We start from the raw sequence: 15,337 nt of genomic DNA on the forward strand, positions 1-15,337 counted from the left end.
TCTTTTTTGGGTTTAGCACAACTGAAACTCACAAACAAGTGAAATAATCTTCCTTGTGCATGTACAACAGTTTTTCTATCGATGCAATGTAGCAAAGTTTCAGGAGCAGGACCACACCTCAACCGCGCCTCTTCTGGCATTCCCATAATCTCAAACCGACTCTCCTCCTCTCCCGCTCTCTCATTCTGCACCCCTCCCTCCCTCCCACCCACCCCTGCTCTTTTTCTGTTTCTTTCTGTCCTCCTATCCGTAGGACCCTGAGGGGGTTCGTCATGCCCAGGTGCTACAAAGGATCCCCAGTGAAGCTTCTCCAAAACACTGACCACAAGAAGTTTGACCTCTCCACGTCCAAGCATCGTCATCATCAATCTCATTAATCAATACATTGTTAAATCCTGTTGATGGTGTGGTCCTTGCTAGTGAATTGAAAGCTGTGCATGATGATATTTCAGTCATTTCATGTTGGTATTTATGTCTGTGAAGGTTCTCAGTCATCCAGGTCGTGGTAATTGTAAGCTTAATCCAAAAGGCAAGTGGGCTTCGTTGAAGTTCTTAAAGATGTTTCACCTCTCATCTGAAAGGCTTCTTCAGTTCTAACTGACTGGTGGACGGAGCTGGAAATATAAGCCAGTTGCCCTTTTGGATTAAGCTTAGTATATTTGTTTATGATCATTAAGTGTAATAAATGCACAACTCTTTCTTGTCTTACAGTGTTGAAATAAATCCAGAAAAAGTGGTTTCACGTGCAGGTTTGCATCTCATAGAGACCTTTAGGGCCTGCTCACCGGCACTTACTGTTGCTAGGTTACGAAAGTTGTATCGCAGCACTTCTGCTTCCCTTGGAAGTGACCAAAAAGAAATTTTTCCAAAGAAAACAATGGAAAGGAATCGTGTACTGGCGTTAGCAGCAGCTCTACACCTGGAACTTGTACCTTTGAAAAAACGAAAAGGCTTGGCGTCTCCTCCGCCATTGTTGTTGACAAAGTTGATATCTTAAGTCCCGCCCCTTCTTGGTTTTGATTAGTCGGTGAGGGAGAAGTGACAGTGAGGAGCGCGGCGGTGTTCCAAAAGTTGAACTATTTTAAACTGAGTGCTGTGACCGCAGCGACAAAAAGCAGCTGATGCTGAGGGTGTTTTCGTATTTAAAACAGGCGCTGCCCATCTATGCCAGTTATTTCACTCAAATGTGATTGAACACAACTTGATCAGTTTTCCTGTCTAAGCTAAAAAAATGATCTCTCCTGCACTGGCAGTCTGTTATTACAATCAATGCAGATGAGCTCCCAAAATCCATTATCACTTTGTTTGACAATAAACGACTGAACCTGTGAAGCTGTGTTGAAGTTGAGGATGAGGAGACGCAGATGTTTGTCATTGACAAGAGGAGGACAAGAGGAGGACAAGTGGAGAGTTTCCTCTTGTGTGTTAGGCCTCTTATTCCTAGCTACAAATTAACACATTAACGCATGATGAGCCATTTTAATCAAGATGGAGGCTGACAAACATTAAAAATGACTCATTTTCATATCAACGATGGGTAATGACTACAATCGGTTCTATTATAAAGTTTTCGCCCATCATAACATTTCTATCATTTGTTGGCAAGTGATTTGATATGAGCCATTTATTCTGACAGTGTCTCATCAAACCCAACATTCACACATTGAATAAAAGCCTGAGAGAAAAACCTGCAAACACAAAAGCACAATGCTCTTCACTCAGCAGGAAGTAACAAACCTGCTGAAGCAACTCGACTGACCTCACCTCCTTTCCAACCACAGGGGCCAACAGAGCGCCGCGCTCCCAGCTACAAACCACACACAGCGAGTCTGTTAAAAACAAAACTGATTTTTATTTTTTTGTCTCCCTCCACTTTATATGATTTTAAACTCATGGATTCTGAAAAAAAAAAACAGACATACTGAGAAATAAAAAGCCAAAGAAGACAAGTTCAGCAAGTAAACGAATAAAAAAAAACAGTACAATCATCGCTTCACAGCACTGAACATCTGTCAGGGTGGAAGACAAATGTTTGATCCTCTTGTTGTATTTCTCTGTCTCTTTTGTGTTTACATCGATGAGATCTTGAAAGGTGCCTGTAAATGAAGTCTGTGTTATGAATGAACCAAACACGCCCACGCCCACACACACACACACACACACACTGTTAAATGCTAGCATATGAAGCCCCTTGAATTACTCATGCTCATTGCGGAGCTCAGTACACACTTGCACATAGACACGCACAGGTACACATTCTTACATACACACACATGTACAAACATACCATTTATATCAGCAACGGCGGATTGCGTGATCCTGGAGTATTGAGGTGCAGGAGAGCAGAACTTTTTACAGGTAATCTACACACATAAAGAAATAGAGAAGAGAAGAATGAAATTAAATGTGTGAGTGTAGAGAGATCGAGTGAGAGAAAAAGAAGAAAGAGGGAGGGAAAGATGGGTTACAAATTCACCATAATCATACGGCAGCCATTTTCCTTTGACGTCACACTACGGGTGGGAAGCTATATGTTTTACTGCTGTGCTCCAGGTTTGCTAATGTAGATATTCTGACATAAAGTTATCATTTCATTGTGTTACACTTTGACAACTGAAAAGACAACTGGTTGTGAATATCTTGAGGGACAATGAGCCATATTTCAAGTAAATTCAATAACCCATTAGCTAGCATTACAGCTAACAGCTAATGTTAGAGTTTAGCCTGTTTGTAGCTAACTAAACTGTTTGATAGTGTTAAACAGTTCAATAGGAAAGATAGAATTTACCAACTAACAGTAATGTTAGCTAGACATGCTAGACATGTTGAAGGGACAGCTACATCGTTTCCTGTCATGTAGCCCAGCTGTCTACTACTGGAGAAAGACTGGTTTGCCGTAGTCAGTACAACGTCAGAGTGTAAGCAGGTGATTATACGCGTTTTATCGCATTTGACACCGTCATTTAGTTTATATTTGATTCTACGAATGGATTATTGTTAAATATACTCGCTAATTTGACCGTTTATCCTGTTTGTTATGTCATCCGTTGCCAGCGGTTTTCGCATGAAGCAGTTGTCACAAATTGTTGCTTAGTGAAATTCTTCCACTATTGCAACCCGCTGGAATAAACTTAACTGACGCTGTAGCCGTCCCTCAGCCGTCGCTGCTTAAAGTCCCTATTGGTTGAATTCTAACGTTAGTTGTTATGTCTTTTCAAAACAACATAATTTTAAGCTAACTCGGACAGCTAAGTCACAACGGCTAACATTAGCATTCACTTACACTACCTTTAGCTAGCTTACTTCTGTAGGTAGGAATGTATGCCTTTACTATGATATTATCAAACCCTGTCAAACAGTAATGTTACATAGGAAGTTGTTGAATGCTAATGTTAGCGTTTGTCACAGTAGCCTACAGTAGCTCAGTAGATTTGTCAGGTTTCTTACTTTATATGATTTGCACACCTGGAGCACAGCAGTGCAACATAATAACAGCACTTGAGCGCCGCACCCTGAGCATGAGGTCAGAGGAAACTGCCCGCCTGTGAATATGGTGGATTGGACACCAACCGAAGCAGATTCATTCCCTCAAATATACACGCTGGGTTCTCTGGGAAAATGTCTTAGTTTCCAAACTCGACATTTTCCCATCACTCTGCGGTGAGAGTTCCTGAAGTCTCCTCAATGTTATCGCCCTCTTGAGGCACACGCCACATCGCCAGCCCCTATCATACATCCTGTCATGTATCCCTGCCTCCAACGCTGCACACACGCTAATAAAACACTTGTAGCCCACGTCGGTGACTTCACCACAGCCTGGCATCCCTACGCCTCATAACTGCTATATAAATCTGCACAAAAACACCAGTTGGCGCTGTCACTTCTGAAAGACATCCAAGTTCCCCCTGTCAGTCCTCCGCACCACAACCAATATTTACCCCTATGCTGATTGACAGGGAAAATGCCAGGCGTGGGCCGGTGATTCATAGAGGCCAAGTAATGGGACTCTTTCTATGTCGGAGATGTGAGGTGGGCGACTTAATGACAAGGGGAGATGTGGTGGGCGAGATCCCTCCATTGTGTTGCCGGGTCCTGTACGTGCGTGGCTGTTGCTCGACTGGTGGAAGTGCGGCACGCTGTTAATTAGCCAGACGCGGCTGTTTCTCAGAGAGGTGAGTGATTGACAAGACGCCATCTGTGGTCGCAGCGAGAAGAGGGCGAGACGTGCGGCTCTGTGGCCCAACATCTTTGCTGCAAGCTGAGGTTTTAAATAAATACAGAACACCTGAAGAGAAGGATATGCATGAGGAATCTATTAAACTACTCTAGACACTTAACACAGCATTATATCTATCTATCTATCTATCTATCTTTGTAATTAATACATCTGATGCACCTGAAGTGTTCTCACGCTCACTGTAATGGAGACCTTCCTCGTCACGACCCTCGTCAAGCACGCCGTATACTAATGCACTCATTAGCCGTTGTAATGGAAAAGTACTGGGCCTTAATAGACTTGCAACATTGACTTTGCCCACGAGGACTGAACGAGCCTGTAGATGGTTGGTAAACAATGGATAATTAGGATAATATATGGGAATTAGGCGTGCTTTGCTGTAAAGGACGTGAGCGGGGGATTTGGAACAACGATAAACATTCGTATATAATTGTCTCTCTGTGTAGCATACATCCTTTTGGTATACTGACTCGGGTGCTGCAGACATTATTGAATTCTAATCTGCTGTATATAATTCCTTACTATTGTATTGAATGTTTACATGTTATCTTTGTGTATTAACACCCAGGCATAAGCCTCTAGATACACAGTGTCAATAGCTGCTGACGCTGGCAACTGCATAACCATCCAGGTTGCATCTTTATCATTACAAGGTAAATATAATGTCACATCATACTGCACAGACCAATTTGTACATGCAGATTAAAAGCGCGAGGAGCACGTAACAGTACGTTTCGTAGCAAAACAAACCAGCCCGGGCTGATTTGAGAAGAAAAACAAGTGATTAATTCTTCATTCCCTGGATCGGAGGCGTAGCTCTGCACACATAGTTTACTGAGCTGACATTACAGCTTGCCCAAATAGTTTCAGAGAAGGGCTTAAAATCGATGCGCAATTAGGGGTGTCTTGTATCAGGCATGATGAATTATGCTCTCTGTTCTAAGGCCGCTCTATAGACACTTGATCAATTCAGCTTCTGGGGACCTGGTATGGCCGGCCGGAGAGAAATTGCTCTATTCCAAAAGCCATTCAGTCGAACGTATTGATTAACCATTGCACTCCGAATTGAAAGTCTATCCGGGATCTGTTCTATGTGGGGAGAGGCTGCAGACTGAGGCCGCCACATACAGACTGAAGACAGCAGTACGTTCTGCAGACTTACTATACACTTATTTAGCTATTGTACACTCTTGGCTTTCAAAGCACCATAATTATTTTACTATATTACTGCATCAGTTCAGGAATAATGTGCTTGTGTATCCTCCCTGTACATCCTAAAGAGCTTTATTATACGATTCCTTTAAGCAAAGGTGCAGTGCTCTGAAACCGTTAAACCTTTTTCAAGATATTCTACAAACCCTCACCTGGAAGTCACACAGCACTGCATAATGTGAAGAGAAAAAAAGCTAAAAATATCAGCCATTTAGAGCTTTATAAATTCACCTCCTTTCCACCTATCACCCTTGTAAACCTACTAATTAAATCTTACAGCGATTAGAGCGAGAAACAATGCTATGCACTGTAAACTACTAATGCGTGCGCTGAACAACAGCTCCATGGCACCTTATTAACAAAGTTTCTGTAAACACATCATCATAACCTTCAGCTGCAGGAGCCAATCAAGACTTTCTCATCAGGGCGCGCCGAATGTAATTAGGGGCCGAGCAGACGTCTTGTTTATATCACTGTAAACTCATTGAACCCGAGTCGGGGTGTTATTTATACACTTGAAGTAGGGCAGACTGTTTGTGATCAAGGCGGGTATGTTAATGCTATTCATATTACATAGTGCAACCATAAATAGTGTGTGGTACACCTTCCCCTGGGAAAGACCACGGCGCTCAAGTTTGGAGATGCAATACGAGCGCCTGGCTGTCTTCTTCCACCAAATGAAGGGTTCACTGTCTGGTTAGTGTCATCCCATCTCCCCCTGGCTCTCTGATTTAGGATTTGCATTGTCAGTGTATCCTCCCACAGGCCCGTCAGAGCGGGTGCAGCATCCTCATCTACCCAGCAATTGTGCACCCAGGGGATCTGCTGCCTCCTTGCACACAACCTCTACAGACCTCCCCCTCTTTCTCTCTCTCTCGCTCTCACTCTCGCAGCAGAAGTGTGATTCATTAACATACATCATGACTCGTGAAGACATGTTTTTTAGCTGATTGTTTATACAAAAATGCCCACATTCTGTCAATAACAACTCCACAATTTCAAATCATATGTTCCGATTCCCCTCCATCCGGCCCGTAGACCCATAAACCTGAACACGATATACAACGTTTGCTCTTTTTTTTTTTTCAAAATCCATCCATACACCGACATTGACGTGCTTTTTCAAACCCACATTGAGAAACATGACAGTGTTATTTTTTTTTTCGTCCGTATTTTTTTCCCTTTTGATGTTTTCTTCTGTTTTTCTTCTTCATCAAGGACAGATTATGTACATACAGATGTTACATGCCACTGACAAACCCAGTGGGACGCTGACATGAAACAGTGTACAGTACAGTGTGTGTGTGTGTGTGGGGTGGGGGGGAACTGAAAGAAAAAGCAGCACGAAAGACAAAGAAAAAGAGGATGAAAAAGTGACTGAGACAGAAAAAAGAAGCACTGACCAAACAACCTGCTCTTGTGCTTGAGATGGAATCGGTCATTATTTTTGGAGCAACAAGATGCATGCACAAACAGCGTGTGTTCAGTCACACAGACAACCCGACTACATCGCAGAGGGCAAAGACTTCTTGAGTACAACATGTAGTATTTTTAGATTAAGGGCCATTTAAACAGAGCTTCACAATCATTTCAGAGTACTGTACACAGTTAAAGTACAACAACAGACTTATTTGATATACCTTGTTAAATTTTTCAGATATTACACCACAGCTTTAACCATATCTGATACCTCTTGCACAGTAGAGTTAGGGGGTTATTGCTGGTTTGAAACAAAATCAAACAGAACACATTCAGACAATTTAAAAGTGAGTAATTCCCCTTTAAGGTCGCAGTAGTCTGGGTTCAGCCGGGGTAAACTCATCTCTCCGTGCCGGCTCGTTATGGCAAATTTGCATACAGTCGCTGCATGTGAGTGGAACAGTGTTTCAGCGGAGAAACGAGTGTTGAAATACCTCCCACTGTTTGTGCTGTGCGGGGGAAGTGGATGGATAATTGTGCCATGGGGGTTTTGTAGTGCCCCAGCCTGCATGTCGCAGGTACGCACGGGAGGGAGTACAGGCGCACCAAGGCGACGTTGTCCTTGAAGAGGATTCCTGTCAGAGGCAGGATTGAGCTTGATTTATGGGGGCCATCACAGGTTGGCAGGGGGGGGCGACAGGCAGGGCCCGGGCTCCTTCACTTAGCCAGCCACAGGTAACGGCTAATTACATCTTTATCTCCCAGCGGTCTGGCCGAACAAGAACCGACTCACAGCCGCGACCAGGGACCGATCCGAATCATTTATCTAGCTGGTCAGAGAGACACACTATGATGCGTGGACGAGTATGCTTTACATGTGTGTGTGATGCAGTATGACAGAAAAAGAGTCCAGTAAATAAAAGAAATTATAAATTATATCATCATTCACCGCTCCTGGACTCGATGAAATCAATCCTCAGACTGTTTTTAAAAAGCTTGTCATGGCAAAATAGAGCACATCACTTCGAAAAAACGTTACATCTGTTGTTGTTTTTTTTTGTTCTTTAGTTTTTTTCCTCGTTCAGTATGTGTGACTTCTCGGAGTAAAGTACAAAAATTATTTTCCCCACGCACGGCTCATCACCATCAGATTTTGTTCTTTTTTTTTTTTTTTTTATCTCACATGGAATTACTATTCATAGTTATTCAAATACTTATTAACATCATCATCATCTGTACTATTATTAACACCAAAAAAGTAAAAGCAGGTAACCTTGCAGAGGAGAACAGACACAGTGCAGGGAGGCAGGGAGGAAAAGAGGGGGGAAGAATGGACTCACAACAGGAACATCTCTAACCGGTACATGCTATCAACAAGCGACAAAGAGGATGGAGCCGCCGCAGCTTCGAAATGCAAGATATCGTTGTCACCGGACAGTCTCTTGCTGCTTCAGAAAACTGGAGCGAAGTGGAGGCCGGTGGGAGGTGTTGTCCGGCGCCGGGCGAGTCGAGGTCGCCGGCGTGGCCTCTGTACTGCATATATTTACACTGGGGGGGGGGACGGAGGGAGGAAGGGGGGGGTGACACGGAGCAGAGAACACTATAGCGATGCGAGAGGCGACTAGACAGAGCACGTTGAACAGGGGGGGGGGGGGGGGCGGGGAGGGCTAAAAAGGTTTGGGTAGTGAGGGTGTCCACATGCGGAACCTTGGTATAAACCCCCCGAGTTACATAAAGGGGTCGTTAAGACTGACGCCGTCACCACCCACCCTTTTTTATACATTTTGACATCATTCATAGCAGATTCACTGCTACACATTTAAAAAAAAATCCATACATGTGTGTGTGTGTGAGTGTGTGTGATCAAAGGGTGACGCTTCACATGGCCACCAATTCCACAATTTCCAAAAGGTCACATGACCCCAAAGTACCACATTAAACCTATAACTCCATAAATATCCTTTGATCTTATGTTTCATTTCCATAAGGCAAACATTGTAGGTCAGTCATTAGTCTGTGTAGTATATTACATAAATGATGGTCCAGTTGTTAGATTACCTATTTTCTCATTGATCACTGACACAATAATCATTAATATACACTCTCTATCAACATCAGCCGAGTGGTAATAATGAGGGGCGAGGAGGGAAGTGCCAAGTCAGACAAATCTGCAAGGCATTCTGGGAGACACGAGAGAGAGAGAGAGACAGACTGTGTGTGCAAGAGAGGGAGGAGGAGATGATGACAATGTTTGACCTCGAAATTGAATTGTGGGTGTTTTAAGGGAGGAGGAGGGGGGGGAGGGGGGGGTCGATGTGGGTTGTGTGTGTTATGCGATGATTCAATGGCTCCTGGATTAATGCATATTCTTTTTGTTCACAGTGATGGGTTCGTAATTAAAGAATTTCATTTCCTTCTTCCTTCCGTAGAGGGGAAGAGAGGGAGGGGCGGGAGTTTGGGTTTGGGAAGGGGAGCGGAGGGGAGGGGAGGGGAGGGGCGGGCGGGGCTTTCACGAACGTAGAGGGACAATTCCAGGCGGAGCTCGATCTTTACACCTTCAGCAGAAGAACAGCGGAGAGGGAAATCCAGGCGCACACGCCGACACTCATTCCTGCTTGTAAAGCGGTCCCTCGCCCCTGTATGGCCCCCGGTCCTGGAAGCAAAACAGAAGGACGAATAAGCGAGGGGAGGGAGGGGAGGAAACGAGAGATGTGTTATATACATGTAGAAAGGAAGTCTGCGTTTGTGACAGCTTGTCTACATTTTAAAAATATTACGATTAATTAAGCAAATGTATTCTGAAACCTTGGCTTAATTACTGTTAACAGTAAAGACAAACCCTGTGTTATATTCTGTTTTAAAATGAGGAGCATGTTGAAACAGATTCACACCTCATTACTGAACATTTGAAACCCATGTCGGGTTGTTTACTTTAACTGTGCAAAATATTTCAGGCTCTGACATACTGTATGTAAAAGTCATTATATAGTAAAGTCATAGACCTTCAAGGTTGACCTGCCAGAAACACCTGAACTTAATGATATAGACCCCAGCACCGTGAGTTACCGGTGTTTGACATGTAAAAATGACAACCATAGAAAAAGCTCTATTAAAGTTGTTAAATCAGTTCAGCCCATTCTCATTCCCAGGTTGTCAAACACAGATGTTATCCTACAACCTGTTGGCGTCTCGCTGGAATTTCAACTACTTAAACCAAACCACAGAGATGTTACAGCTCAGAGCAACAGCTCCGAACCATCCAGCACATGGGACACCAGGTGGGATGGAGAGGAGGGGTTAAGTAGAGCTAAAGCAACAGACTCGCTTTTCAACTCACTCGTGCGCACTTTTTGCACTGGCAGCGCCCACAACCTCGATTTCAAAGAAGTAAAATAAATTTTACAAAGAAAACGATGTAAAGGAATCTTCACCTGCACCTGGAAATTGTAACCTCGAAAAAATTAAAGGATTAGCTTCTCCTCCACCATTGTTGTTGACAAAGTTGATATTATAAGTCCCGCCCCTTCTTGATTGTGATTGGTCTATGAGGGAGAAGTGTCATTGACAGCAGCAGTGTACCAAAAGTTGAACTATTTTCAACTGAGAGCGCAGCGACTTAAAGCATTTTTGCACGTAGGACGTTGAACGCTGAAAACGCTGCATTGGTTTTATAAAGAAAAATAGGCGCTGCTGTTAGTGGACACAGGCCCTTAATGTAATTAGTTACACCTGTGTTTGACATGTTTAAATAACCATTGTGACAAAAATCTTTTCAATTCAAGTCGTTCAAATTAGTTTTTCTCAATTTAAAAGCGACTAAATGCTGGAGTGATAATCTGAGAATGAATAGCAAAACAAGAAAATCACATTTAGGACATGAAATCACTTCAACATTGAAAGGACAATTGCAGTAAAACCTTCCTTCTTCCTGTTTGGTGTCCTCATGCAGTGTACTAGATTTTCAAAATAAAACCTTGTGGCTTTTAATGTGACAGTGTAATGTGGCAGCTAGCACAGGCTGCCAATGGTCTCAGTAATGGGCTCATCGGTTGAAGGTAATTACAATAATGTGCCAATTTTGACGTGATAGAGGGTTGTTGTAGCTAAAATGCTTCACGTGGCACCTTTAAAAGGGCGAACAAAGCGGTTCAAAAGCCGGGGAACACAGTCAGTGGATTCAATGGCAGCGAGGGACGGCATATGAATAGAAATGCCACAAAAGTATCCGATTATGGTCCGATTTTCCGTGCCCGGTCCAGAACAGGAGGGGGTTTGTTGTGTTCTAATGATGGCAAGAGGAGATTAGGGAGGAAAGAGGAGGCAGAAGGACAGATGATGGAGAGATAGGCTGACAGAAGTGGCAGCGGTGGTGGAAAAAGAGAGCGGGAAGATGTATGGGTCTGACGGGGGAGTGAGTCATTGAAGGGAGACTGGCCGAGATAATGGGTAAAGGAATGAAAGAAGAAAGGGGGATAGATGAAGGACTCACTTAAGATGGTAATGCTGAATGCAGTGGAGGGGGGGAGGGAGAGGAGGGAGGGAAATGGAAGGGTAGGAAATCGCTCATTGGGGACGGTTAATGTGAATTGGGCTTGGAGTGAAATGACAACTTCTTGCGTAACGGGACCGAGCTGAGCGACAGTCTGTGTGTGTGCATGCGGGAGTGTGTATAGAGGGTGAGAGTGTGAATGAGCGGGAGAGAGAGAGGGAGAGAGAGAGAGGTGGTAATATAGGCAAGCAAAGCTTTAATGGGGCGGAGAATAACGAAAATGGGGAGTAGGAGGGAGGAGAGGGCTGAGAAAGTGCTGCGCTGTGTGTGCAGGGCGAAAAATGAGACTGGAGAAGAGAGAGAAGTATCGTTTTCTGGTAGTGTGTCAAGCCTGTTCAAGCTCCTGCACGTTGATTGATAGCCACACGAGATAAAAGTGAGCGTACTTGTGCATTCGAAAAGCTCGTGTTTCCGTGCTCGTGTACACCGTGTTCGCACCTGCATGTGTTTTTTTTATGTGTGGTAACTTACGAAACAGCAGCATGCTGGCGTTGGAAGCCCCCAGACGGTTTGAGGCGAAGCAGGTGTAGTTGCCAAAGTGTTTTTCTGTCACATTGGTGAACAGCAGCAGCGAGCGCGTCTTCTCGTTTTTGATCCTCAGGGTGTTGTCACTCTCTACCGGCCTGGGTGGTAGCGTTGGGGGAGCAGAAAGCGAAGGATGGAAGAAAAAAGAGAGTGTGACAGAAAAGAGAGTTAACACAACATAACATCACACCTAGTGACTCTGCCGGCATGAAAGGCATTTTTTTTTCTCCATCTCTCCAGAGACATCTATGCAACGCAGCCCCCACCCACCACCCCTCCTCACACCGGCTCTATCTCACCTTGTACTAATAGTGAAATCTAACAGTCCATAAATAACAGAGGCCTCCTGCTGGGGCCCATTATACTCTATTAACAGCTCACTCTGGCTAGCAAAAGCTTGTCTAAGTACTTCTGCGTCTTGCTTTGCCTGATGCCAAATCACCCTGACTCCCCGACGCTCTCTGGGACCTTTTACAAACTTGGAAGGACAGATTATGTGAAGGTAATAGAGAACAAATAGCTTTCCAACAAGATAATATGTCTCCCGAGGTGGAAGAAACATACACAATTATCCGAGACGTACACTAATGTAAAAGGTTAGGTGGCTGAGTCTGCATCCACAGTTAGCCGGCGGAATGTGTGAAAATGCTGTTTATGTGTGAAATGATTAGCTTCTTCACATTGTTTTTGTCTCTGAATGTCAAACGGGTAATCGTTTTTTCATCCCTCTTTGGTTTGTCTTAAATGATTGTTGGAGAAAAGGGAAAAATAGAGTGTTTTTTTGCCAAGTCTGAGTGGGTTAAGCCTCTGCTCTGTTCCCTCCTTCTCTCTGCGATAACCTGCTGTAACGCTGTGCTTTAATACTGCTGAACTCACAGTTTAACAACCTCTCATTAACACTAGATTAGAATAAGTGCTGCAACGGACTCAGAGTTATGTCTGCTGGTTTGCATTTGGCCGTTCAATACCAAGTTCAGCGCAACATCGAACTCCTGCATCAGCCATCATGAGCCTCGTGTTTTATCTGTAAGATGCTTGGTCACCACTGTTTCTAACTTTAGCATTTAACCAGAAGAAGTACTTTAGCTAGCTAGTTTGCTAAAGTGTACGCCACGTAGACTGCATAAAAAGATGGACGACTTGACAGCTCCCTAAAAGTGAAGCCAAACCCTCTCTATCGCCCCCTGCTGACTGGCTGCAGTACAGCTCATAAAGCCCGCCTCCTCCATGTTAACAGATGGGACAATGATGAGTCAAATAAAAATTTCTCAAACATGGTTTCTGTCATTATAGTTAGTTCTTATCATGCTGATTTACGTCCAACTGCTCATTTTTCGGACAAGTTTATTTTTGATTACTTATTTGATGCTGTAAAAATGATGATTGACAGCCCTGTTGACAAATACGGCTCCTGCAGCCGATCTGTTCCTGATTAGCAGAGTAGAGGAGGAACGGCGAGATGAGTCGTAACTAAAACAATCACTACAGTCATTGAAGTTTCCATATCTGCGAACGTCTGCTTCAGACCAACACAAGAAGCTGTTCTGCTGTTAAACACGCCGACGTGCGGGATCCTTGCTGCTGTTTTTGGCGCCTGTTCCGGTTAGCGGAAGTGGCTACGGCGGCTCCACTCGCCGATCTCTGGCGGCTCTGGCTCCAATCGACATCACCAGCTCAAGATGGCAGCGTTTGTCACGGGGGCTATTTTGGTTTCAATGTTGTATGATGAGAGCAGATGCAGATGCGTCATCCATCTGTATGTGCAATCATTTGTACGTCAGCTGGACATGCAGCACCTGAAGCCCCACCAGAGAGCGTCTGGAGACACCACCCCAAACTGCTTCATTCAGTGTTGCTTTTGGTTTTGATTACCAGGTCCTTTTTTTTTGGTTCCAGTTAAAAACTTGTTCATCATGAACATGAAGAACTTCTTACATTAAAACAAGCTGTGAACCTACAAACAGGCCAGCAGCAGCTCAGTTTACAGGACCTCCTGATTCCCCTTCACCAGCACAGAGCGTGGGAGAAACACTGATTTAGAAACTGCTGTATTTGATTGTTTTTACAGGTTTTAATTTATGGGTCTGTTTGTTTTGGAGGGGAGGAGACTTTGGGGATATTTTGGCTGCTTGTGAACAGTGAACACTGAGGAGGCATTGTAAGACACAGTGTTTACAGCCTTTCATGCCCAGGCTCCAGCAATACTCTTGCAATATATTGCATTTAAAAAAAAACAAAAGTGGAGGGATTTGACTGAAAAATGTGAGTTCACTTTGGGTGTTTATAAATGATGACTCATATCCAAAACTTTGAAGGAGCGTCCCTGATTATGATGAAAGTCTTCCCCTTACATCTACAGCCCGAAAGCAGGCGAGGACATCATTTCAACACTAAAACACAAAGGCAGTGTTTTTCCACTCTCCACGGCATCTCTCAAAAAGCTTCATTTTGGGTGTCAAAACACGGCAAAGAGAGCAACAGAGAGAGAAACATGCTTTCACTGGACTAGAGAGGTCATCATCAGCTCTGAACTCTTTGCTGGTCTCACCTGTGGTCGTCTCTGTACCACTCGAAGACAGCTGGTGGCACCGCCATGGCTTCACAACGCAAGATGGCTGTTTTACCCAAATGGGCCGGCATGTTCTTCATGTCCGTGATCATGGGAGGGTCTGGTGAGGGAAACAAGGGAGGGACGAGGGGAAAACAGCAATTAGTTCACATCTGCCTTCAGGGAGAGGTCAAGTTAGGTCAACAGGAAGTTACAAGCAAGGTTAAAAAAACCCTGGAGAGCAGCATTAAGATGTATGAATTCATACATAATAATGCATTTAATGTATTTACATACATTATTAATACACCATTGTGCTACAGCATGGGAGGCTGAGTGATCACCTCTGGGCTGTTGTGTAGCGCAGAGTCGGGTACTTACAGTTGACCGTGACCTTGACCTTGCGCTGATCAGGCGGAGCCACTCCGTTGTTGGTGATGCATTCGTAGTCCTCGGCCTGCTGCCTCTTGATCTCTGTGATGTCTAGGAACTCCCCCTCACTCACCAGCCCATCTACGGACATAAAACAGAGGTCAAAGGTCGCTGTAAATCTAATGCAAGGTGGCACAGCCTGCTGATTTAAGACTTGAGATACGGCTGCAGGCGGAATTACAACTCAGAGCTGAGAGGATTTAAGAGTACGAGGGAGGAATCAATGCATAGATCATGCAGAACACATGATGAGCATATTTATGAAGTATTTTGCCCAATTTCTACATTACAATGACAAATAGGGCTGGATGATAGAGAGGAAATCCATATCATAGTGTAAATAAGACTATTGTCAAGAACACACACACACATCAAAGTTTAATGCAATTGTTATAAAGTGTGCAAACCCGCAAAA

At 44.1% G+C, this 15,337-nt stretch overlaps 1 protein-coding gene across 1 annotated transcript in view; it reads right to left on the minus strand.

Moving 5' to 3' along the window:
* Positions 1-1,832: 1,832 nt before the first annotated feature.
* Positions 1,833-15,337, minus strand: part of iglon5 (IgLON family member 5) — a 125,519-nt gene continuing 112,014 nt past the window's right edge. The window contains exons 5-8 of the mRNA XM_069655679.1: positions 14,872-15,003; positions 14,491-14,611; positions 11,889-12,040; positions 1,833-9,521 (exon numbers count right to left, since the gene is read on the minus strand). Of these exons, the coding sequence (XP_069511780.1) occupies positions 9,418-9,521; positions 11,889-12,040; positions 14,491-14,611; positions 14,872-15,003 (509 nt within the window). The 3' untranslated portion in view covers positions 1,833-9,417. The remainder of the gene's footprint in view (positions 9,522-11,888; positions 12,041-14,490; positions 14,612-14,871; positions 15,004-15,337) is intronic.

The sequence above is a fragment of the Semicossyphus pulcher genome, unplaced genomic scaffold (genome assembly GCF_022749685.1).
Source record: "Semicossyphus pulcher isolate SPU_LCO1_2020_fin unplaced genomic scaffold, fSemPul1.0.p SCAF_9, whole genome shotgun sequence".
NCBI classification, from domain to species: domain Eukaryota; kingdom Metazoa; phylum Chordata; class Actinopteri; order Labriformes; family Labridae; genus Semicossyphus; species Semicossyphus pulcher.